The sequence below is a fragment of the Oncorhynchus mykiss genome, chromosome 22 (genome assembly GCF_057628025.1).
Source record: "Oncorhynchus mykiss isolate SJ-2025 chromosome 22, ASM5762802v1, whole genome shotgun sequence".
Lineage (NCBI taxonomy): Eukaryota > Metazoa > Chordata > Actinopteri > Salmoniformes > Salmonidae > Oncorhynchus > Oncorhynchus mykiss.
This window is the reverse complement of record NC_143043.1, coordinates 18,693,700-18,719,303: the sequence shown is the minus strand read 5'-3', so window position 1 is coordinate 18,719,303 and position 25,604 is coordinate 18,693,700. Positions and strand designations below refer to the sequence as shown.

The window sequence follows — 25,604 nt, the reverse complement described above, 5'->3', positions numbered from 1 at the left end:
TCCTTGGAGCTGGTCATCACTTTTCAAAAATGATATCCATTCCGTGTTTAAAAAGTCTGAGTCCTTGATTTCCATTGTCTGTTTGTTCTGTGGAAATCAACAGTTCAGTACGTACTTGTGATGATGAATGGCTGAAGCAATGGCTGCTGGTCAAAGCAGCGATTGGCTGGACCATAACAGCTGGCCTTTGATAGTCTGGACTAGCAGTCACAGTGCTGTAGGCAGGAGGTCCCAGTGTGGACTGCCTCTGCAGGAGCTGCAGGATGGTCTGAATATCTGATGTCATCTGGGACTCCAGCCTGCAAACACAGAATGCAGAAAATGAACGGCTACTCTTGGTTATAGGGACTGGAGGCTAATGGAAGACAAGTTCAACACCAATCAATAACCATACTGCCTCTAGGCTATCGTTGTTTTGTTTTTATTGTACAGTTGTTGTATGTATCAAATTCTAGCACTAGGGGGCGCTTGTGATCTATGTTGACACTACAGGATCGTCATGGTTGTCAATTCAATCAAAAGGCTTGGGAACATGTTCTATCGGCTCTCTATGTCTAATAGTCCTACCGATTCTCTCTCTAGGAGTCATAATGAATATTCAGTAAGGGTGGGGTAACAATGCCTGGCTAACTCACATTCACACATTACCGGTAGTCATAATGGATGCATATCCTCCTGCTGCTATATATAGAGCATTATCGGTGGTAATGCTGATTAATCACTTTAATTGCCCTTAGCAGCCATCCGTCAGTCAGAAATAGTGCCATTATGCACATGCTTAGTAAAATGCCTTCATCATTTGTTCAGCAGGCCGTCACTCTCGACACATACGGGAAGACGGATTCTCTGCCATTCAAATAACAGACAACCTTGTTTCGTTTAGTGTAATATAATGGCTGTGTTGAGGAGACCAGCAATTGGCAATTATTTCAGCGCTGCTCCCCCCTTAGAACGATGGTCATTAGGCTACCGCTGAAATAGAGCCTAAATGGTGGAGACATGTTGCTAAAACCACACAAACGGTAGCTGCTAATGGTTGGGTAAAACCCAGGGTCAGAAAGAGTGCACTGGATAATGTGAGTCTTTTTGGAGACAGAAAAATGGTCCACCCGGATGCAGGAGCCCTCCAATGCGTTGTCTCCTATTCTGTGATAATTCCTGCTAAAAATACTGTACCACCTGCTGTTCGACTGTCTACTCTTGGCAGCCTGCTGGCTGCAGGTGTGTTATCTCTCCACTCAACCTGTTTGTCTGCCTCAGGAAATAAAGGGGGTTCAAATGTACTGTATTAATGCACATGGAACAAGTAGTCCATTTACATGTAATGTTGACTTGGATGGAAATTAAGCTAGCTCGCTAGCCCGAGGCTAGCACTTTTCAGACCAGGCTAGTACTTTTCAGACCAGGCTAGTAGAAAATGTGCCAAACTAGCCCGAGATCCAGATGAAATGTTGTCTTTTCCATTATCACATAGCAGATTTCCGACCAGGCTACTTTTCAGACCAGGCTAGTAGAAAATGCGGTCTACTAGTGCACAAAATACTTATAGGAAAATTATACTCAAACTATATTTTGGTATTTGTTTCATTAGTCCACTGTTGATACAGCCCCAATATGTTTTGCATGTCAACAATCAAGTTTTCAAGATATGTGTTGTCATTTTTGCCTCCCTTCTGGCTCTCACATCTTTTTATTGGTCTTTATAGCTGGAGTGAAGTTAGATGTTCATGAATGTTTGACATTACATTGTAGATGTCAGAGATGGCCAAAGGAGTGCAGTACAGTAGGCCTACCTGTTCAAGTGCTCTTCGAGCTGATCTAAGCGTTGCTCCACTTCTCCGTATGTGATTTCACTGGCATCGCCATCCTCGCCCCTCAGGTCCTGCAATTGTGCTGACTCATCCAGGTAGTCTCGGGGCTTCTCGCAGACCCATTTGTCATTGCACAGATCTGGCAAGGGAGGGAAACACACATCCTTTATAAGCTCAAATGTGGGTCAGAGCACAGGTGCCTGGTAATCACTAAACCATCCAACCATTGAAAATAGAACAACACTATTCTATTCATCTTTGGGTGAAAAGCTTCTGTGTGTTGTTCCTTGTGTTTGTAATTTATTAGCCTAGCTAGTGTTTCAGGAGACAATGGGTTTCTATGCCGTGGTGGGACATTCGGGCTAACTCTGGCGTTATCTCTGCTAAACACACTGCTAATACGTGCTGTATACACTGATTAATGCTGGTGTGGGTAAGAGCAGCCTTTTTTTTAATGATTTGAAACAACTGACAGGCTGATAATGAACTTTAATCACGTTTATCTGTTGTAGCAGGAGCCTTTGGGATGCCCAGACTGAAATACACACTCCTTTTTCTGTGGTCTCTATTGTAAGAAATAGGCCTACAGCATTACCTGAGGTGACTGTAGATGACTGTCTGTAGGAGAACAGCAATTGATTTCCATGCTCTGATGGAGAAAAATCAATGTTACCCACGTGCCTTTACAACACACAGAACCGTGTGTCACTGACTAAGTCATACATAGAATTCGCGATGATGACTATTCCAATTGGCTCACATTGTTCTATGAATGGCCTAATGTTTATAAGGTATTCACCTTCCGGGGTGAGAACTAACTAGGACGTACCGTGCACATTTGGAGGGCGAGCATCTGTGCGAAAGCAGTGCAGGATGCCTGTGACTTAAGCTGGTGAAAGAAACTGCTCCACTGAGACTCGTTTTGGTACACATTTCAGCTCCACGCACATGGCTCTTCTCAGGGATTTACAGTGGGGTGGGATTTGATTGATAGGCCTATATTGTCTTTGTGTCTTCGCTCTTAGCCTCCTACACAGGTGCATTTACTGCCTCACTGTTTCTGGATACTCGGTCTTAGACCCACCCACTTGACATCGTGGGGCGTTTTTGGCTGTACGGTAACGTGGTACTTTTCGTCGACATGTAGCCGAGGCAATGACCACATCGGAGGCCTATCTTAACAGTATGCCTGTGACAAGACACTGATGGGGGGGGATAAGTGGATGAGGTTCTATGATCCTCTTAAAAGGGATGTTTTACAGCGGTGGCCATCTCCCAACTGATATGAAGTCATCCCTTTTAGAACTCAGGGGCCCAATCATTGACCTTAACAGCATGTGGCAAAGGGACCGTACAGGCCGTACCGCACAGCTCATTTGAAAGCCGCTAATGAACTGTAGATCATTCTAGAAAGTAGTATGAGTAGAAAAATCTGACGATTCATGCGGGGACATTTAGTTCCCGTGCTCCAACAATAGACTTGGGTGTTACTGTGTGAGCACAGAAAGGGTTACGATTGCATTGCTGCTCACCAATGTTATCGTCAAAAGAGGGAGTTCTCTCCATGATGTCCCCAGGGGGATTGGAGTCGAGCCCCAGTGCAAGGTCTTCCACCGAGGGACACCCCTGGATGGCCGAGCCCATGGACATCTGCTCCTCCTTCCCTGACTGTTTCAGGTCAACTGAAGTTCTCTTTAGGCACAAGTAGGACTCCCTCTCCCTCCCGGAGTCATTTTCTGTTTCCTTGTTGCTTCCCCCTGTGGAATTGTAATCAAGACGAGGCAGTGGAACACACCGTGCTCTAATATTACAGAGAGAAAGCACTGAACTCCTCTGGGACTGAGAGAGCTGCTCAGTGAAAAATGACAAGAGGAAGTGCTCGTGCAAAGTGTGGATACAGAACTCGCCTTTAGTTGGATGCGGTGTGAAGGAGATCCTTCTTGTGATCTTTGTGCTCTTAACGTCTTCCTCTGGATCTGAGTCACTAGCGTGAGAATACGCGGCCTGCAACGATGGGAACATCGCTAATGTAATATCATACAAACAAACATGACATCATTTGCCCCAGCAACATCTAATTAAAGCCACAATGTAACATCTCTATTTAATAGCCATGGCCGTGAGCATAGTAAATGAATACAAAGTTATGTCAATGTAGTCACATACCCTCAACATATACATTAACATAACGTCATAACGCATAATTGTCATCGTCATGCAATGACCTTTCCGAACATATAGTTAAGAAATACCTAAGAATACAGGGAGTGAGCTTTTAAAATATTATTATAGATGATATAATGTTTTGTTTAACACCATCTCATATGGTAAATCTTTTTTTTGTTGTTGTTATAGTCAGGCCTATTTCATTGTCAGAATATGCTACCGAATACTGTACGTTTATTGACCATACAGTTTCGACAGAGGACCCAACAGGCTAGTGTTATGACCATGTGCACCGTCTGACGTACAAAAACATAAGCGCAACATGCAAAGTGTTGGTCCCATGTTTCATGAGCTGAAATAAAATGATTTTCCATATGCGCAAAAAGCTTATTTCTCTCAAAATGTTGTGCACAAATTAGTTTTCATCCCTGTTAGCGAGCTTTTCTCCTTTGCCAAGATAATCCATCCACCTAACAGATGTGGCATATCAGGAAGCTGATTAATTAAACAGTATGATCATTACACAGGTGTCCCTTGTGCTGGGGACAATAAAAAGCCACTCTAAAATGTGCAGTTTTCTCACACAACACAATGCAACAGATGTCTGAAGTTTTGAGAGAGCATGCAATTGGCGAGTTAAGCTGCCTGCAATGTCGTCTCAAGTTTTGAAGGAGCGTGCAATTGGCATGCTGACTGCAGGAATGTCCACCACAGCTGGTGCCAGATAATTGCATGTTTATTTCTCTAGCATAAGCTACCTCAACATTGTTTTAGAGAATTTGGCAGTACGTCCAGCATGCCTCACAACCGCAGACCAAGTGTAACCACGCCAGCCCAGGACCTCCACATCCGGCTTCTTCAGAGCCACCCGGACAGCTGATGAAACTGTGGGTTTTTGCACAAACAAAGAATTTCTGCACAGAAACCATCTCAGGGAAGCTCATCTGAGGGCTCATTGTCCTCATCAGGGTCTTGACCTGACTGCAGTTTGGCGTCGTAACTGGCTTCCAAGGGAAAATGTTCACTTTCAATGGCCACTGGCACGCTGGAGAAGTGTGCTCTTCATGAATGAATCCCGGTTTCAACTCTATCGGGCAGATGGCAGACAATGTGTATGGTGTTGTGTGGGCGAGCGGTTTGCTGATGTCAATGTTGGCGGTGGGATTATGGTATGGGCAGGCATAAACTACGGACAACCAACACAATTGCATTTTATTGATGGCAATTAGAATGCGCAGAGATACCGTAATGAGATCCTGAGGCCCATTGTCGAGCCATTCATCCACCACCATCGCCTCATGTTGCAGCATGATAATGCACGGCCTGTACACAGTTCCTGGAAGCTGAAAATGTCCCAGTTCTTCCATGGCCTGCATACACACCAGACCTGTCACCCATTGAGCATGTTTGGGATGCTCTGGATCGACAGCGTGTTCCAGTTCCCGCCAATATCCAGCGACTTCGCACAGCCATTGAAGAGGAATTGGACAACATTCCACAGGCCACAATCAACAGCCTGATCAACTCTTTGCGAAGGAGATGTCACGCTGCATGAGGCAAATAGTCACACCAGATACTGACTGGTTTTCTGATACATGCTCCTACCTTTGTTTAAGGTATCTGTGACCAACAGATGCATATCTGTGTTCTCAGTCATTTGAAATCCATAGATTAGGGCCTAAATGATTCATTTAAATGAACTGATTTCCTTATATGAACTGTTGCTCAGTAAAATCGTTGAAATTGTTGCCTGTCGTGCTTATGTTTTTGTTCAGCGTCGAATTACCTTGCCATTCTCATCTCGGAGGTTGAACGTCAGCTCCAGATTTGTCAGGAAGAAATCGGCAAACTCAGGGTACATGTCAAGCACCTCTAAGAGATCATCTCTCTGTATGGTGTGCAGGTCACAGTAACTCAGGGCCCTGACGTCCGCATTGGACTTTCCAGGTTTGGCGTACAGATGGATCATTTCTCCAAAGATGTCATTCTTTCCTGGTGAGGAGAGAGAGAGAGAGAGAGAGAGAGAGAGAGAGAGAGAGAGAGAGAGAGAGAGAGAGAGAGAGAGAGAGAGATGAAGTTCTTCTTTGAGAGAATTATCAGGAGAATACACCAGACATCAGGAGAGCTGGTTGTAGTCTCAGCGAATAATGGATGGTCATATAATCTCAGAAGATTAGGAGAATTGCTCTGTGTCTGTCTGTGTGTAGACTAATGGATTGAACTGGTATACGAGAAGGACGTTCTGTCTGGGTTTGCCTTTTGAGGATACGAAAAGTAGAGTGCCTATTCTGTCTGTCCCAACCGTCTGTTGTACATTTTTGTTAGTGTATCATTCTACCTTCACCAAATGTCATAATGTAAACACTTTTAAATGGACATACATCCATCATTTCAAAGCTCCTTACATTGAATCACGTATCATCTAAAAAGCTCATTTCATAGAGAATGTTAAAAACGGGACTATATGTCGTAACATGTGTAAATCCGGTCCTGGAGTGTCTTAATAACAAAATTAAACCCCAAAATATTTAGGCCTATTAGGGCGTGGTGCCTGGCCTTAAAGGGCATCTTAAGAGACCTTTCAGTGGTGTCAATTCTTAATAAATGTCAACCCCTGTGCAGCATTTTGTGTGAATGAGATGCAATAGGTTGGACTGCTGTGTGGCTTTAAGTGACTTATGAGGAGTGGTCTCGAGCCTTAGTGTTCCAACTCAGCAGGGACCAGACACCTCCAACATGGAAGCCTACACATAGCTCTCACACCAGGGCTTTGCACCGGGGTTACAATGGAACAATAGTCTTCAATGGAATATTAGCATACAAACAATCGTCATTTTTGGAGGGTTTTGGTTCTCAAAAGCATACATTATGCATACAAATTGATTTCCCTATGGCTCATTGCCGTTTTACTTTCTTAAAAGTGTTCCCTGGGCAGATATGCTCTAGTGGCAGAATTCATTTCATTTGGCTTTTGGAAGGTTGCTGTGATATATCAATGTATTGTTTCCAAATATGCGGATCTTTGAGATATGCATCTTCCAGTGTAATTCCTATTATTGGTTTTGTGTTACACAGCAGCTTTGGCCTGGTTCTGACCTTATTATGTCACGTCTTTCATGATGGAAGATGCTCAATTTAATCTAGGCTTAGCCTGCAAAACCTGGCAGTCAGTGGGTTTCAAGTGTGATATTACTGTATGGAAAACAATTCCTTACTACTCTCATGTGTAGGCCATTTTAATAACTACTAACCAATATTACCTCAGTGCTTCCCCATAAGATGTTGTTTTTAGCAACGGTAGCTAATTTCCAATTGTACACATTTTGTCCTGGCTTATGCCTGTGTTCTTATGCTATCTGATTGACTCAAACATTATAACAAAATCGATGGGGGCCACATGCCATGACATTTTTGTAAATTTAGATTCTCCCTGACTGTTTAGTTTTGATTTTGGTGATTGTCGGTTCTCAAAGATGGTCTGATTTTAAATGATATTGCTCCATTATATTTTGTAAATACTTTATATCTGGTTATAGTCGGTTAGATTAACACCAACGTTTTACCATCACAAATCTGTAATATTAGATTTTTCCTTTTAAGTGGCGGCCACTGCCAAATGCATATAGGTGAAACACTATAGCTATAAGACAATACTGCCAAGAACTGTTGACAATCAGATAACAGAAGATAACATCTCCTCCTTGTTTGGTTTCTTATGCCTCTCCTATGCCTCTGTTGTGTCCCTTCCCTTTTGCAGCTATTAAAAGAGCAGTGGTGCTATGCAATGACAGCTGTTTCACTTTGCTCTTTGAAGTTGCCAAACAGTCTCACGCGGAGCCACTTAATATAAATGTCAGAGCCTCCATTCTGTCAGATGAACAACTCTAATGCAATAACACTGTACCTACATATACAGAGCGCATGTGTAAAAGAGACCGAGGTCTCAATTCGTCTTCCCTGTTAAAATAAAAGGTTCAATCAAATAAAAATAAAAACAAGACAAGACCTTCGGAATGGAGGTTTACGTAACCTCTCTAGTCACTATTATTGTTTAAGAATAATAAGAGGATAACGATAAGGCAGCTGGTATGAAATACATTCAGGTGGTCACGCTTACGAGTCCAGGTAGATCAGACAGAACACATTGTTGCAGTCAGTTGTCAGATTTGGACAAGAGAACTCCCACTGCAGGTCTGCTGCAGTGGATCGGTGTCTAAATAACCAGCCATCTTTCCTCTGGGAGGTGACACTGTATCTGCCTGAGTTGACATCTAGCTCTACACATTGCCAAATATCATATGAGCACGAAACCCTACACTGGCTAGGACGGAATAATTCAAATCAATAATTCAATTCAACCCATCCAGCAAACATGCTTTTAAAAAGCTAGCAATCAGCATTAGCTGTCTTCCAATCAGCATGTATAGAGCCTGGAGTTTTTCCTGCTCAGATCACATGGTCAGAAAACCCCACCCCTGGCCCTAACAGGGCTCCTAACTAACCATTCCCCTGGTGGCACCAGCCCATGATAAAATCATTCACAGTGATACTTAAATAGTTTGATTCAAGAAATAAGTTGTTTCATCTAACACACAGGAGTCAAACTCGGTCCACGGAGGGCCATGTGCTGCGTGTTTTCACTCCCCCCGTTGTACTTGATGGATCAAGTCAAGTTCACTGATTAGTTAGGAACTCCCCTCACCTGGTTGTCTAGGTCTCAATTGAACACATATTGAAAGCAAATAACAAAAACCAGGAGACACTCGGCCCTCCATAAAATGCATTTGACACCTGTGATCTAACATGTCCAAGCAGCAGGAATGCATAATTCAAGATATTGTATTGATCCTCGCTATATGAGCCACGTTACGATTCCCACTTCGTGGGTTAACCCAATCGGTGCGATGCGTAGGGCGTTTGCCTTTCATGCCAGCGACATGGGTTTGCTTTTCCCGAACCCACCTTTTGCTGCATTGATGTAAGAAGGGAAATGGTGGGCATGAGTCATGAATCATCCTGTTTGGAGGGGACAGTGTAGTGATTCTTGCTATATACAGTATGTCACCTTACAATTCCCACCAAGTGAGTTGACCCTATTGGCGTGATGTGTAGGGTGTTTACCTGTCATACCAGAGATGTGGGTTCGCTTCCTTCCTCCACTATGGCTACATTATTTTGATGAGCAACCAGTGATTTTCATGAATTTTGGGGATGACAATTAGGCCACATCAAAATAGGGCTCCAGAATTTGACTCCTTTGTTCAATAGATTAATTTGCTTATATCTTTCTTTGTGTACTCACATCACATAGGCTAATTATTTAGGGAAAATTCACCATCCGAGGAAGTGGAAACCCAACTCATTAACTAGATCGCTGAATATAATATGCTCCTCGTTAGCTGTGTAATTGATTAATCTAACAGTAAATTGAATGGGTGGCGCAGTAGTCTGTCGCAGCCGGCCGCGACCGGGAGACTCATGGGGCAGCGCACAATTGGCCCAGCGCCGTCAGGGTTAGGGGAGGGTTTGGCCGGCAGAGACGTTCTTGTCCCAACGCGCACTAGCAGCTCCTGTGGCGGAACAGGTGCGCTGACAATGCACGCTGACACGGTCGCCGTGGCTGGATTCCGGGCTAAGCGGACATTGTGTCAAGAAGCAGTGCGGCTTGGCTGGGCTGGGTTGTGTTTCGGAGGACGCACGGCTCTCAACCTTCGCCTCTCCCGAGTCCACAAGGGAGTTGCAGCGATGGGACAAGACTGTAACTACCAATTAGATACCACGAAAGTTGGGAGATAAAGGGGTAAAAAAAAAACGAAATTAAAAAAGTTAACTTTATTTAATAAATTAAGATTTTAGCGGGTAGATCAGCTTTAATATTGCAGATAGATTGTAGCTTCCATCAATGTAATTGTCTGCATCACTTCCGATCCCCATGTATTTTGTTGATATATATAAGCAACAAAATACATGGGGATCGGAAGTGATGCAGACAATTACATTGATGGAAGCTACAATCTATCTGCAATATTAAAGCTGATCTACCCCCTAAAATCTTAATTTATTAAATAAAGTTAACTTTTTTTATTTCGTTTTTTGGTCGATTAAAATAACATCAAATTGATCAGAAATACAGTGTAGACATTGTTAATGTTGTAAATGACTATTGTAGCTGGAAATGTCTGATTTTTAATGGAATATCTACAGTGCCTTGCGAAAGTATTCGGCCCCTTTGAACTTTGCGACCTTTTGCCACATTTCAGGCTTCAAACATAAATATATAAAACTGTATTATTTTGTGAAGAATCAACAACAAGTGGGACACAATCATAAAGTGGAACGACATTTATTGGATATTTCAAACTTTTTTAACAAATCAAAAACTGAAAAATTGGGCGTGCAAAATTATTCAGCCCCTTTACTTTCAGTGCAGCAAACTCTCTCCAGAAGTTCAGTGAGGATCTCTGAATGATCCAATGTTGACCTAAATGACTAATGATGATAAATACAATCCACCTGTGTGTAATCAAGTCTCCGTATAAATGCACCTGCACTGTGATAGTCTCAGAGGTCCGTTAAAAGCGCAGAGAGCATCATGAAGAACAAGGAACACACCAGGCAGGTCCAAGATACTGTTGTGAAGAAGTTTAAAGCCGGATTTGGATACAAAAAGATTTCCCAAGCTTTAAACATCCCAAGGAGCACTGTGCAAGCGATAATATTGAAATGGAAGGAGTATCAGACCACTGCAAATCTACCAAGACCTGGCCGTCCCTCTAAACTTTCAGCTCATACAAGGAGAAGACTGATCAGAGATGCAGCCAAGAGGCCCATGATCACTCTGGATGAACTGCAGAGATCTACAGCTGAGGTGGGAGACTGTCCATAGGACAACAATCGTATATTGCACAAATCTGGCCTTTATGGAAGAGTGGCAAGAAGAAAGCCATTTCTTAAAGATATCCATAAAAAGTGTTGTTTAAAGTTTGCCACAAGCCACCTGGGAGACACACCAAACATGTGGAAGACGGTGCTCTGGTCAGATGAAACCAAAATTGAACTTTTTGGCAACAATGCAAAACGTTATGTTTGGCGTAAAAGCAACACAGCTGAACACACCATCCCCACTGTCAAACATGGTGGTGGCAGCATCATGGTTTGGGCCTGCTTTTCTTCAGCAGGGACAGGGAAGATGGTTAAAATTGATGGGAAGATGGATGGAGCCAAATACAGGACCATTCTGGAAGAAAACCTGATGGAGTCTGCAAAAGACCTGAGACTGGGACGGAGATTTGTCTTCCAACAAGACAATGATCCAAAACATAAAGCAAAATCTACAATGGAATGGTTCAAAAATAAACATATCCAGGTGTTAGAATGGCCAAGTCAAAGTCCAGACCTGAATCCAATCGAGAATCTGTGGAAAGAACTGAAAACTGCTGTTCACAAATGCTCTCCATCCAACCTCACTGAGCTCGAGCTGTTTTGCAAGGAGGAATGGGAAAAAATGTTAGTCTCTCGATGTGCAAAACTGATAGAGACATACCCCAAGCAACTTACAGCTGTAATCGCAGCAAAAGGTGGCGCTACAAAGTATTAACTTAAGGGGGCTGAATAATTTTGCACGCCCAATTTTTCAGTTTTTGATTTGTTAAAAAAGTTTGAAATAGCCAATAAATGTCGTTCCACTTCATGATTGTGTCCCGCTTGTTGTTGATTCTTCACAAAAAAATACAGTTTTATATCTTTCTGTTTGAAGCCTGAAATGTGGCAAAAGGTCGCAAAGTTCAAGGGGGCCGAATACTTTCGCAAGGCACTGTACATAGGCGTACAGAGGCCCATTATCAGCAACCATCACTCCTGTGTTCCAATGGCACGTTGTGTTAGCTAATCCAAGTTGATAATTTCAAAAAACTAATTGATCATCAGAAAATCATTTTGCAATTATGTTAGCACAGCTGAAAACTGTTGTCCTGATTGAAGAAGCAATAAAACACCTCACAAGTCCTCAGCTGGCAGCTTCATTAAATAGTATCCGCAAAACACCAGTCTCAACGTCAACAGAAAAGAGGCGACTCTGGGATGCTGGGCTTCTAGGCAGAGTTGCAAAGAAAAAGCCATATCTCAGACTGCTCAGTTGGGCCTCCCACTCCTCTTTCTGTTCTGGTGAGAGCCAGTTTGCGCTGTTCTGTGAAGGGAGTAGTACACAGCTAGAATTGTGATACAGTGAATTATAAGTGAAATAATCTGTCTGTAAAAAATTATTGGAAAAATTACTTGTGTCATGCACAAAGTAGATGTCCTAGCTGACTTGCCAAAACTATAGTTTGTTAACAAGAAATTTGTGGATATGGTTGAAAATGAGTTTTAATGACTCCAACCTAAGTGTATGTAAACTTCCGACTTCAACTATATATATAAAACATTCTATTGTTTGGAAGAGTTTTGTATAATAATTGAAATTGAAAAATGCTAAGTTTTGGATCCGGCGTTGTCTTGCATAACAGCTCATAAACAACGTGCCATAGAATCAGCACATCAAAAATCTATTTTGCCATCTAAATGGCACAGCTTTCAATTTGTTGGTCCTTAAATGAAACGGCTTTGTTTAAAATGTCAATTTTTTATTGAACCTTTATTTAACTAGGTAAGTCAGTTCAGAACAAATTCTTATTTACAATGACGGCCTACACCAGCCAAACCTGGACGTCGCTGGACCAATTGTGCACCGCCCTACGGGACTCCCAATCACGGCCGGTTGTGATACAGAAAGCTGAGGCCCTCCTCACTTCAACGGTTAAAAATCCAAAAAACAGAACATTTTGAGTGAGCAGATTTGCAGCTCGTACCAATGCAACCAATTAAGAATTGTACTCTCACAGTCAAGTCAAAGGGTCGCAAAATGCGACTAAATGGTCGCAGTCTGGAGCCCTGCCTAATAATAGCATATCATTTCATTTCTCCTGACCACATGACCAGGAAAAAAACACCAGTTTCTATAGTTCACATGCATTTACCCAGAATGGCTACCACAATGTCATCTTTCAGGATCTCTATGGAGCCCCGAGACAGGAAGTAAAGTGCGGTGAGGACGTCTCCGCTGTGGACCAGGGTGTCCCCTGGGGGGGCGTGGGTGGTCTGGAAGCGCATGGCCAGGGCTCTCAGGCAGCCCTTGGTGGCTCCGTGGAAGGCCTTACAGCTCTCCAACAGAGCCTGGTTGAGGTGGAGGCAGATATCTGCCTGCAGACACTCAGGGAAGCCTTTTAACACCTAGAGTATTTGTAGAAAAATTCAACCATTATAGAACGCAACCACCATGGGTTCACCTCAGGAGTAAGGAAACAGTGTTTCACATGTACAGTATGTTGTCATTGTTATTATCACCCTTCTCAAATGGTTAGTATTTCAATATGTTTTTATCTCCTGGAATTTAAAATAGGCTACCGGTTGTGACAAAAACAATAACAGAATATACTTACCTCTTCAATACATGCAAATTATTCTGGGCTAAACTATTCCTGTTTCCCCACAACAGTGTTTCAGTGATACAAATGCAAATACTATAAAACACAGGCAGTTAGGACCTTTTTCACAATGAAAGATGCAGGAAGTTGTCCCAAAGTTTTTCTACAGAATGCTGTACTTGAAAAGGAAAAAGCATTACTGTATCCTTCAAGCAAGCTCATGCATCCACATGCAGACCTTTTAGTCTTTTTTGAATACATTTTTATGTCTGTATATCGTTGTGTTTGTGTGACTGTCCTTGTCTATCAGTGTTTTGTTACTTGTCATGTTTTTTTCTTTTTTTGTGGACCCCAGGATGAGTAGCTGTTGCTTCTGTAAAAGCTAATGGGGACACAAATAAAGCCAATCTGTGACATATGCCCTTGGCCTCAGCTCAAAGCACTCGGGTAATTGTAATCTGGCATGCATGTGGCTCAGCGTTGGGCTGTTGCTACACAGGAGATGGTATGGAAACTCAAACACCTCACTCAAAAACTGAATAGAAAAGTGATGATGATGGATTATGGTGTTGATGGTTGTCTACTGTCTACACATGGGCAAGTATGATATATTTTGCGAGATTTAAAAGCCAAACAAAAATGTATAGCAATTAAGCTTAACATGGAAATGGTTACAATTCATACTTTCACATATGTACCTCCTGCTCTTACCAGCGTAGATGTTATTCCATTTGAAAAGCAGAAATGAAAAAGAGTTGTTTTTTAAAAACATTTTGCATGAGGATCACATTGCAAGAAAGAGGATTGAACTATGTCGGTGTGATGAATTGAGGTTTTTCTGTTTACCGTGTTCATGTCGATGCCATTCGTGTAGGTCCAGGAGTGTTGGAAATACTCCTCCAGCCGCTGCTTTAGCGGGTTGGGGATCTGGTGGAAGCGGATGAACTCTCGGACCCGGAGCATCTGGGTGTGGTACCTGGCCGTGCCCGAGTACAGCCGCTGGATGATAGCTGACACGTTACCGAAGATGCTGGCATACATGAGGGCTGCACAACACACAGACAAAAGTAAAAGTCACCAGTCCTTTGTGCTATCTATAAGCACAATGAATCTTGTGAATGTTAGTTCATTCTAAACATTCCGAGCAGCTAAGTAAAAGGAAATAGGAAGTATCAGACTCACAGCCGATCAGCATGACACAGATAGAGAAGATCTTTTCTGAGTTGGTATTTGGGGAGACATTCCCAAAGCCCACGCTGGTTAGACTGCTGAAAGTGAAGTAAAGTGCTGTGACGTATTTGTCCTTGATGGAGGGCCCAGAGTTAGGGTCACTGAAGTTATACCTCTTGCCAATGGATACCCCAAGATTGTCGAGCCAACCAATGTTGTGCTCCAGGTAAGGCTTCTCCACATTGCCAATGGCGTACCATATGCAAGCTAGCCAGTGAGCGATGAGTGCAAAGATGCACATGAGTAGGATGAGTACAGCCGCTCCGTACTCAGAGTAACGGTCCAGTTTCCGGGCAACACGCACCAATCGCAGAAGTCGGGCTGTCTTCAATAGGCCAATCAGAGTGGTGGTCTAAAGAGACAAGAGATGGTGCATAATTAGCAAGGTCTCCAGTAATAAGAGTGACATGATCAGATGTTGTGAAACATGTTCCTTGCCAAATATGAATAATACATTTTATGCAAAGTTGGTAGTGATTTACTGTATTTGATATCACAAAGGTGCATTGGAAATATATTTTAGCGCTCAGCCATTACCAACAGATGTTTGACCAAAAAAGAGTCAACGTCACTTCATCAACATTAGTAGTGAGTTTTCTCTAGACTCCTCTCAACAGTACAATTAAAAGATTCTTAATCTTGCCGACTTTCTATGTAATGGCTCTGGTCAATGTCGTACTAACATGGAACTGTGAAACAAAGAGCACGCAGATAAAATCTGCTATATTGATGTCTGGGCAGGAGGAAAGTAACACAATGAACGAGTCCCAGGGAGGTGGCTGCTCGCTCTGTCTCATCAACAATGGCTCTAGCAACATTTTACAATTGTCACCTCCAAGGAGATCATTTATTTACCTGACAATTATAACATGGCCCTGGAAAGTGAGGCTAGTAGCTGCGTTTGGTTATTTCAGAGGCTCTTTAACGGATAAAACTGACAGTGATTCTTATGTACAGTACCAGTCAAAAGAGTGGACACACCTACTCATTCAAGGGTTTTTATTTGTACTATTTTCTACATTGTATAATAATAGTGAAAACATAAACTATTAAATAACACAATATACAGTTGAAGTCTGAAGTTGAAATACTCAGCCTTGTCTCAGGAGTCATTAAAACTTGTTTTTCAACCACTCCACACATTTCTTGTTAACAAACTATAGTTTTGGCAAGTCGGTTAGGACATCTACTTTGTGCATGACACAAGTACATTTTCCAACAATTGTTTAGAGACAGATTATTTCACTTATAATTCACTGTATCACAATTACAGTGGGTCAGAAGTCTACATACACTAAGTTGACTGTACCTTTAAACAGCTTGGAATATTCCAGAAAATTATGTCATAGCTTTAGAAGCTTCTGATAGGCTAATTGACATAATTTGAGTAAATTGGAGGTGTACCTGTGGATGTATTTCATGGCCTACCTTTAAACTCAGTGCCTATTGGCTTGACATCATGGGAAAATCAAAAGAAAATCAGCCAAAACCTCAGATTCTTTTTTGAGACCTCCATAAATCTGGTTTATCCTTGGGAGCAATTTCCAAACGCCTGAATGTACCACGTTCATCTGTACAAACAATAGTACGCAAGTATGAACACCATGGGACCACGCAGCCATCATACCGCTCAGGAAGGAGATGCGTTCTGTCTCCTAGAGATGAACCAACTTTGGTGCGAAAAGTGCAAATCAATCCGAGAACAACAGCAAAGGACCTTGTGAAGATGCTGGAGGAAAGAGGTACAAAAGTATCTATATCCACAGTAAAACGAGTCCTATATCAACATAGCTTGAAAGGCCGCTCAGCAAGGAAGAAGCCATTGCTCCAAAACCGCCATAAAAAGCCAGACTATGGTTTTCAACTGCACATACCTCTTGCCAATGGTCTGGTCTGATGAAACAAAAATAGAACTGTTGGGCCATAATGACCATCGTTATGTTTGGAAATAAATGGGGGAGTCCTGCAAGTCGAAGAATACCATCCCAACCGTGAAGCACGGGGGTGGCAGCATCATGTTGTGGGGGTGCTTTGCTGCAGGAGGGACTGGTGCACTTCACAAAATAGATGGCATCATGAGGTAGGAAAATGATGTGGATATATTAAAGCAACATTTCAAGACATCAGTCAGGAAGTTAAAGCTTGGTCGCAAATGGACAATGACCCCAAGCATACTACCAAACTTTGTGGCAAAATGGTTTAAGGATAACAAAGTCAAGGTATTGCAGTGGCCATCACAAAGCCCTGACCTCAATCCTATAGAAAATTTGTGGGCAGAACTGAAAAAGCTTGTGTGAGCAAGGAGGCCTACAAACTTGAGTCAGTTACACCAGCTCTGTCAGGAGGAATGGGCCAAAATTCACCCAACTTATTGTGGGAAGCTTGTAGAAGGCTACCCAAAACGTTTGACCCAAGTTAAATAATTTAAAGGCAATGCTACCAAATACTAATTGAACTTCTGACCCACTGGGAATGTGATGAAAGAAAGAAAAGCTGAAATAAATCATTCTCTCTACTATTGTTCTGACATTTTACATTCTTAAAATAAGGTGGTGATTCGGGTTGGTGCCTCCCCCTTGGGTTGTGCCGTGGCGGAGATCTTTGTGGTCTATACTCTGCCTTGTCTCAGGATGGTAAGTTGTTGGTTGAAGATATCCCTCTAGTGGTGTGGGGGCTGTGGTTTGGCACAGTGGGTGGGGTTATATCCTGCCTGTTTGGCCCTGTCCGGGGGTATCGTCGGACAGGACCACAGTGTCTCCCGACCCCTCCTGTCGCAGCCTCCAGTATTTATGCTGCAGTAGTTTATGTGTCGGGGGGCTAGGGTCAGTCTGTTATATCTGGAATATTTCTCCTGTCTTATCCGGTGTCCTGTGTGAATTTAAGTATGCTCTCTCTAATTCTTTCTTTCTTTCTCGGAGGACCTGAGCCCTAGGACCATGCCTCAGTACTACCTGGCCTGATGACTCCTTGCTGTCCCCAGTCCACCTGGCCGTGCTGCTGCTCCAGTTTCAACTGTTCTGCCTGTGGCTATGGAACCCTGACCTGTTCACCGGATGTGCTATCTGTCCCAGACCTGCTGTTTTCAACTCTTTAGAGACAGCAGGAGCAGTAGAGATACTCTGAATGATCGGCTATGAAAAGCCAACTGACATTTACTCCAGAGGTGCTGACCTGTTGCACCCTCGACAACCACTGTGATTATTATTATTTGACCCTGCTGGTCATCTATGAACATTTGTACATCTTGGCCATGTTCTGTTATAATCTCCATCCGGCACAGCCAGAAGAGGACTGGCCACCCCTCATAGCGTGGTTCCTCTCTAGGTTTCTGCCTAGTTTCTGGCCTTTCTAGGGAGTTTTTTCTAGACACCTACACCTGCATTGTTGCTGTTTGGTGTTTTAGGCTGGGTTTCTGTATAGCACTTTGACATCAGCTGATGTAAGAAGGGCGTTATAAATACATTTTATTGATTGATTGATTGATCCTAACTGACCTAAGACAGGGAATTTTTACTAGGATTAAATGTCAGGAATTATGAAAAACTGAGTTTAAATATATTTAGCTAAGGTGTATGTAAACTTCTGACTTCAACTGTATAGAACCATGTAGAAACCAAAAAAGTGTTAAAGAAATCAAAATATATTTGAGATTCTTCTAAGTAGCCACCCTTTGCCTTGATGACAGCTTTGCACACTCTTGGCATTCTCTCAACCAGCTTCATGAGGTAATGTAATGCACCTGTAATGCATTTCAATTAACAGGTATGCCTTGTTAAATGTTCGTTTGTGGAATTTCTTCTCTTCTTAATGCGTTTGAGCCAATCAGTTGTGTTGTGACAAGGTATGGGTGTTATACAGAAGTCCATAATATTTTCAGAACAGCTCAAATAAGCAAAGAGAAACGACATTCCATTATTACTTTAAGACATGAAGGTCAGTGAATCTGGAAAATTTCAAGAACTTTCTTCAAGTGCTGTCGCAAAAACCATCAAGCGCTATGATGAAACTGCCTCTCATGAGGACTGCCACGGGAAAGGAAGACCCAGAGTTACCTCTGCTGCAGAGGATAAGTTCATTAGAGTTACCAGCCTCAGAAATTGCAGCCCAAATAAATGCTTCACAGAGTTCAAGTAACAGACATCTCAACATCAACTGTCCAGAGGAGACAATGTGAATTAGGCCTTCTTGGTCGATTTGCTGCAAAGAAACCATTACTAAAGGATACCAATAATAAGAAGAGATTTTCTTGGGCCAAGATATATGAGCAATGGACATTAGACCAAAGGAAACCTGTTCTTTGGTCTAATGAGTCCAAATTCAAGATTTTTGGTTCCAACCACTGTGTCTTTGCTAGAAGCAGAGTAGGTGAACGGATGATCTCCGCATGTGTGGTTCCCACCGTGACGCATGGAGGAGGAGGTGTGATGGTGCTTTTCTGGTGACACTGTCTGTGATTTATTTAGAATTCAAGGCACACTTAACCAGCATGGCTACCACAGCATTCTGCAGTGATACGCCATCCTATCTGGTTTGCACTTAATGTGACTATCATTTGTTTTTCAACAGGACAATGACCCAACATATCTCCAGGCTGTGTAAGGGCTATTTGACCAAGAAGGAGAGTGATGGAGTGCTGCATCAGATGTCCTGGCCTCCACAATCACCTGACCTCAACCCAATTGAGATGGTTAGGGATGAGTTGAAACACAGAGTGATGGAAAGGCAGCCAACAAGTGCTCAGCATATGCGGGAACTCTTTCAAGACTGTTGGAAAAGCATTCCAGGTGAAGCTGGTTGAGAGAATGCCAAGAGTGTGCAAAAATGTCATCAAGGTAAAGGGTGGCTACTTTGAAGAATGTAAAATATAATTAATACCTTTATGGTTACTACATGATTCCATATGTGTTATTTCATAGTTTTGATGTCTTCACTATTATTCTATGATGTAGAAAATAGTCTAAATAAATAAAAACCCTTGAATAAGTAGGTGTGTCCAAGTGTTTGACTAGTGCTCTATGTGTGGCTGAGCCTGTGGTGTGGCTGAGGGAGTATGTTTGCTGAATGGCCTTAGATTTCAGAGTTGAAGCTGCAGTGAGACATGGCTGCAGGGCAATATGTGAAACAGGTACAATTGAAAACATTGATAATTTCCTCCAATTCTATGCATTTTGCCATGTTCTTTTGCTGAAACTTAATACCAAAATGTTTTTGGAATTTTCAGTTCCACTCACTGTCTAGCTGATTATATTATTTAAAATGATATTGGTCCATTATCTTTTCTACAGACTATACATTTGTTTTTTTACACTGAAAGCTTTTTGGCCGCTAGACTAATTTACCAATCTACATTTTATTTATCTGACATGGGCTAATTTCATGGCTATCAATTACTGACATAAAGAGGAAAAACTGCTGATGCACTTGCAACAAGTTATTTTGGGGGGGGGGGGGGGGGGCTTCAAAAGGGGTGCAGTTGCCCATCCCAGATCTAGCTCCACATAGGGCTTATATAATCAACGTGGTCTGAGGTAACGTTAGCTAGCACTAGGGGGTAAGGTTAGGTTTAAGGTTAAGGAGTTAGGTTAAAGGATTAAAGTTAGGGTTAGGGGGAAGGGTTAGGGGAAAAGATAGCTAACATGCTAAGTAGTTGCAAAGTAGCTATTTAAGTAGTAAGTAGCCGAGTTGCAAAGTTGTTCAAATGCTAAAGTTGTCTGTGATGAGATTCAAACGTACAACCTTTGGTTTGCTATAGACCCATCCATCTACCCCCCTTTTGCCTTAAGTAACCTTCTATCTTATGTAACCACATAACATATAATATTAATTTGAGTGTCCTGGATTTAAGTTGACTATGTTACGTCTAATCTACAAGACCACTCTGATGTAATAGCACAACAAGTCCTTTACCAACATAAAACAGACTCCCTATTAACATGCCCTCTAAAGCCCAATTGTAATAACTCGTCAAGGAGTGCAAGTCAGGCCAAAACCCACAATGCAACATGCAACAATATCAAAGATTTGACTGAGTTACAGTTCATATGAGGAAATCAGTCAATTCAAATAAATAAATTAGGCCCTAGTATATAGATTTCACATGACTGGGCAGGGGCGCAGCCATGGGTGGGCATCGGCCCACCCACTGGGGAGCCAGGCCCAGCCAATCAGAATGAGGTTTTCCCCACAAAAGGGCTTTATTACAGAGATAAATACTCCACAGATTCATCAGCTTTCTGGGTGGCTGGTCTCAGACGATCCCGCAGGTGAAGAAGCTGGATTGTGGAGGTCCTGGGCTGTTGTGGTTAAACGTGGTCTGCGGTTGTGAAGCCAGTTGGACGTACTGCCAAATTCTCTAAAGGGACATTATCTTTAATAAATTAGCAAAACATTCTAAAAACCTGTTGTAACTTTGTCATTATGGGGTATTGCGTGTAGATGTATTTATTTAATCGATTTTAGAATAAGGCTGTAACGTAACAAAATGTGGAATTAGTGAAGGGCTCTGAATACTTTCCGAATGCACGGTGTGTGGATATATATACACTACCATTCAAAAGTTTGGGGTCACTTAGAAATGTCCTTGTTTTTTAATGAAAAGCTATTTTTTTTGTCCATTAAAATAACATCAAATTGATCTTAAATACAGTGTAGACATTGTTAATGTTGTAAATGACAATTGTAGCTGGAAACGGCAGATTTTTTATGGAATATCTACATAGGCGCCCAGAGGCCCATTATCAAAAACCATCACTCTGTGTTCCAATCGAACATTGTGTTAGCTAATCCAAGTTTATAATTTTAAAAGGCTAATTGATCATTAGAAAACCCTTTTGCAATTATGTTAGCACAGCTGAAAACTGTTGTCCTGATTAAAGAAGCAATAAAACTGGCCTTCTTTAGACTAGTTGAGTATCTGGAGTATCAGAATTTGTGGGTTTGATTACAGGCTCAAAATGGCTAGAAACAAAGAACTTTCTTCTGAAACACATCAGTCTATTCTTGTTCTGAGAAATGAAAGCTATTCCATGTGAGAAATGGCCAAAAAACTGAAGATCTGGTACAACGCTGTGTACTACTCCCTTCACAGAACAGAGCAAACTGGCCCTAACCAGAATAGAAAGAGAAATGGGAGGCCTTGGTGCACAACAAAGCAAGAGGACAAGTACATTATAGTGTCTAGTTTGAGAAACAGACGCCTCATAAAATCTCAACTATCAGCTTCATTAAATAGTACCCACAAAACACCAGTCTCAACGTCAACAGTGAGGAGGCGACTCCAGGATGAGAGTGTTATTTTGCCGATCTTAATCTTTTCTTTTTATTGGCCAGTCTGAGATATGACTTTTTCTTTGCAACTCTGCCTAGAATGCCAGCATCCCGGAGTCGCCTCTTCACTGTTGACATTGAGACTGGTGTTTTGCGGGTACTAGTTTTTAGAGATATCTGTACTTTACTATTTATATGTTTGACTACTTTTACGACACTTTTACTTCATTCCAAAAGAAAATCTTGTACTTTTTACTCCATACATTTCCCCTGACAACCCAAAGTACTCGTTACATTTTGAATGCTTAGCAGAACAGAATTTTTTTGAAATTCACGCACTTCATCAAGAGAACATGTAGTCATCCCTACTGCTTAAGTTCTGGCGGACTCACTAAACACAAATGCATCTTTTGTAAATAATGTCTGAGTGTTGGAGTGTGCCCCTGGCTTTCCATACATTTTTGAAACAAGAAAATGTTGCTGTCTGCTTTGCTTAATATAAGACATGAAATTATTTAAACTTTAACTTTTGATAGTTAAGTATATTTTTGCAATTACAATTTGCAATTTACTTAAAGTATATTTAAAACCAAATACTTTAACTCAAGTAGTATTTTACTGGGCGACTTTCACTTTTACTTGAGTAACTTTCTATTAAAAGGTATCTCTATACTTTTACTCAAGTATGACGATTGGGTACGTTTTCCAGCACTGCATATTGACATGGTATAAGTTATGGCAAAATGTGTATAAAAGCAGGAAATTCGCTTTAAACTGCAAAAATAATATCCACCTCATGCTAAAATGGATAGAATTATCTGTAAAACTGCACATTTTTCTCTCTGCCCCATGGCAAAATGAATAGAATTGCATTATATTTGTTATAAAATTGTTACATTTACCCTACGCCCGATGACAAAATGTGTAGAATAGCTATGTCACAATGGGATGCTGGACTACTGCGTCTCAGCTGTGGACTATGATTTACGCTTAAGCAGCTAAAGCATGAGAGAGACCTTAAACACAGCGCGGGAGCCTGCTGGCTTGGTTATGAAGCTCCCTGATCATTCTGTTAGACACCAACTGTGCTTCGAAAGGGCAAAGATGTGAATCCAGTAACACTTGCAGGTTGTGATAAAATAGCTCAATAAAGCAAACTGATAAAAATGGTCACCAATTACCCCTAAACACCTGTTTCATAGGCATGGTGCAGTTTCATCCAACACATACAGTACATGAAAACATCTGCTTCTTTAAATCAGGGGAAAAAAAGTACATTTTGAAAGGAAAAAGTGAGACAAACCTTGGTAGCATAGAAGACAATGGGGCTAAACTGAACATTGAACGATTTTGTATTAAATTAAATTGTGACATGCTGAAATTAAACGATGACTCGGCACCGGTTTTTATTTTGATTTGTTGTCAATATTCACTGACTGACTTTAAATATATATATATATATATATATATATATATATATATATATATATATATATATATATATATATATATATATATACAGTATATACATACACTTAACCTTTATATAAATAGGCAAGTCAGTTAAGAACAAATTATTATTTACAATGACGGCCTACCCCGGCCAAAACCTAACCCAGACGACGCTGGGCCAATTGTGCACCGCCCTATGGGACTCCCAATACCGGCCGGTTGTGATACAGCCTGGAATCGAACCAGGATCTGTAGTGACACCTCTAGCACTGAAATGCAGTGCCTTAGACCGCTGCACCACTCGGGAGCTGACTCAGTAGTAGAGGTGGAATAGGTGATTATGCTTTAGAAATTAATCGCAAGCTGTCTCTCTCGTGTTCTGGTGAACCCATAGACATAAGACTAAATAGAACGGGCTTGGAACGTCTAACCCTAGAAATTTGACTGGTAAACTCATAGGTACACTCGCAATGGCTGTCTGGCATTGTGATGTAATAATTCCAATGGTAATGTAGAATGTTCATTCAAATTATGTTAAGTGATGTGGCTCATGCAAGGGAATGCATTTTTTGTAATGTCATTTGAGTTGATTCAACCCATGTTAAAAAAACAAGGTTAAGACAATATAATAATTCCATGCGTAGGCGTTAGAAAATAACTAACTAGCAACGCTGGTCTCATGAATTGCAAAGGGTTAGGGGAGATTAGAACCTCGTTGTCTTAACATTGTAATCTTCAACCTAGGATTCAACAAATCACAGCACAGATTGATGGGTACACTTCCTGCTTTTACTTTCTGCTTTGTTCCAATGGGTAGACTCACATGGCCACCAATCCACCCATTATGCCATCATTGACTTGAATGGGAACGCCTGTTCTATTCATTCTTATTTCTATTGGTGTGCCAACAGAGCATGATAAAGCACTGAAAGGATATTCCCTCATTAACAAACAAGCAAACATGCCGGCCTGCCCAGGGCTGGATTAATGCAGGGGCTTACAGGGAAGCCCCTGGACCAAAGCCCATAGGAGCCCACAGGAGCCCACTCTCAATGTTCAAAATACACCAGAAAGCATAATTTAGCCACAGAGAATCAATAGTTTCAAAAAACAACTGTGAATTAAGTTTTATCACAATCACATACATGTAACTGCTAAAATAAAGGAAACACCAACATAATGTGTTTTAATAGGGTGTTGGGCCACCACGAGCTACCAGAACAGTTTCAATGTGCCTTGGCACAGACAAGTGGACCTAAACCATGGCAGGAAAATGCACCCCCATAACATCTACTTTGTATCCCTCATTTACTTATTTATTTTATTATGGCAGTTACCAGTATGCCTACCGTCAGTAAGGCAGCAATTTGGGCAGAATGCCAGCCAAATACAGAACAGCTTGTTGCGTTGTGGCCATAGACATATCATCCATAGAAGGGTTTTGGAACTTCTTACCCTGGCATTTTGTTAAACTCATGGGTACACTACAGTAGCAATGGCTGCCATTCCTGACTTGAATGGGAACTGCTATCTGTGGACTATATTTCTATGGTTGGTTTCAGCTGTCAGTTTTCCTTTTAAAAATGTCTAAATACATTAACATTTTAGTAATTTAACAGACACTCTTATCTAGAGGGATTTGCTGGGACAACGTCAGATTATCACCTAGTCGACTCAGGAATTCGATCCAACGACATTTTGGTTATTGGCCCAACACTCTTAACCTCTAGGCTACAATCACCAGAAAAAAGTACAGTTTGTAAAGCAAATGCCTACTGCTGAAAAGAGAAGACGAATCTGTCTGTAGAACCAATAACAGAACAAAAGTCCTCAAAACAACTCCCAATTTTGAGCGAACAACAGCACTGTTTTTTAAAAGTAGCTCATCTTGAGATAAGCTATTGCCACGAGGAGCGCAGCGACCATCACCGGTGAGTAGCCTATGGCTTCATCTTCATCATTGGGTGAGTCAGTGTGGCACTGAAAAGTTTATTTAGTAGCTTACGTATGTATATACAATGCAGTCGGAAACTATTCAGATCCTGTGACTTTTTCCACATTTTGTTACGTTACAGCCTTATTCTAAAATGGATTAAATTGTTTTTTCTCCCACGCGCAATACCCCATAATGACAAAGCAAATACAGGTTAGCACATTTATTTTAAAAAAAGAGACTGAAATATCACATTTACATTAGTATTCAAACCCTTTACTCAAT

At 41.6% G+C, this 25,604-nt stretch overlaps 1 protein-coding gene across 11 annotated transcripts in view; it reads right to left on the bottom strand.

Annotated features, from left to right (window-relative positions):
* Positions 1 to 25,604, bottom strand: part of LOC110502057 (voltage-gated inwardly rectifying potassium channel KCNH7) — a 51,652-nt gene that overhangs the window by 1,768 nt on the left and 24,280 nt on the right. For 4 of the 11 annotated variants that reach the window (XM_036958869.2, XM_090216425.1, XM_090216433.1 and 1 more), the window contains 8 exons: positions 14,621 to 15,020; positions 14,285 to 14,484; positions 12,992 to 13,244; positions 5,764 to 5,969; positions 3,344 to 3,815; positions 2,407 to 2,460; positions 1,794 to 1,950; positions 116 to 299 (listed from right to left, as the gene is read on the bottom strand). In XM_036958869.2, the coding sequence (XP_036814764.1) occupies positions 116 to 299; positions 1,794 to 1,950; positions 2,407 to 2,460; positions 3,344 to 3,815; positions 5,764 to 5,969; positions 12,992 to 13,244; positions 14,285 to 14,484; positions 14,621 to 15,020 (1,926 nt within the window). The remainder of the gene's footprint in view (positions 1 to 115; positions 300 to 1,793; positions 1,951 to 2,406; positions 2,461 to 3,343; positions 3,816 to 5,763; positions 5,970 to 12,991; positions 13,245 to 14,284; positions 14,485 to 14,620; positions 15,021 to 25,604) is intronic. The other 7 variants (XM_090216427.1, XM_090216428.1, XM_090216434.1 and 4 more) reach the window with 3 other exon arrangements.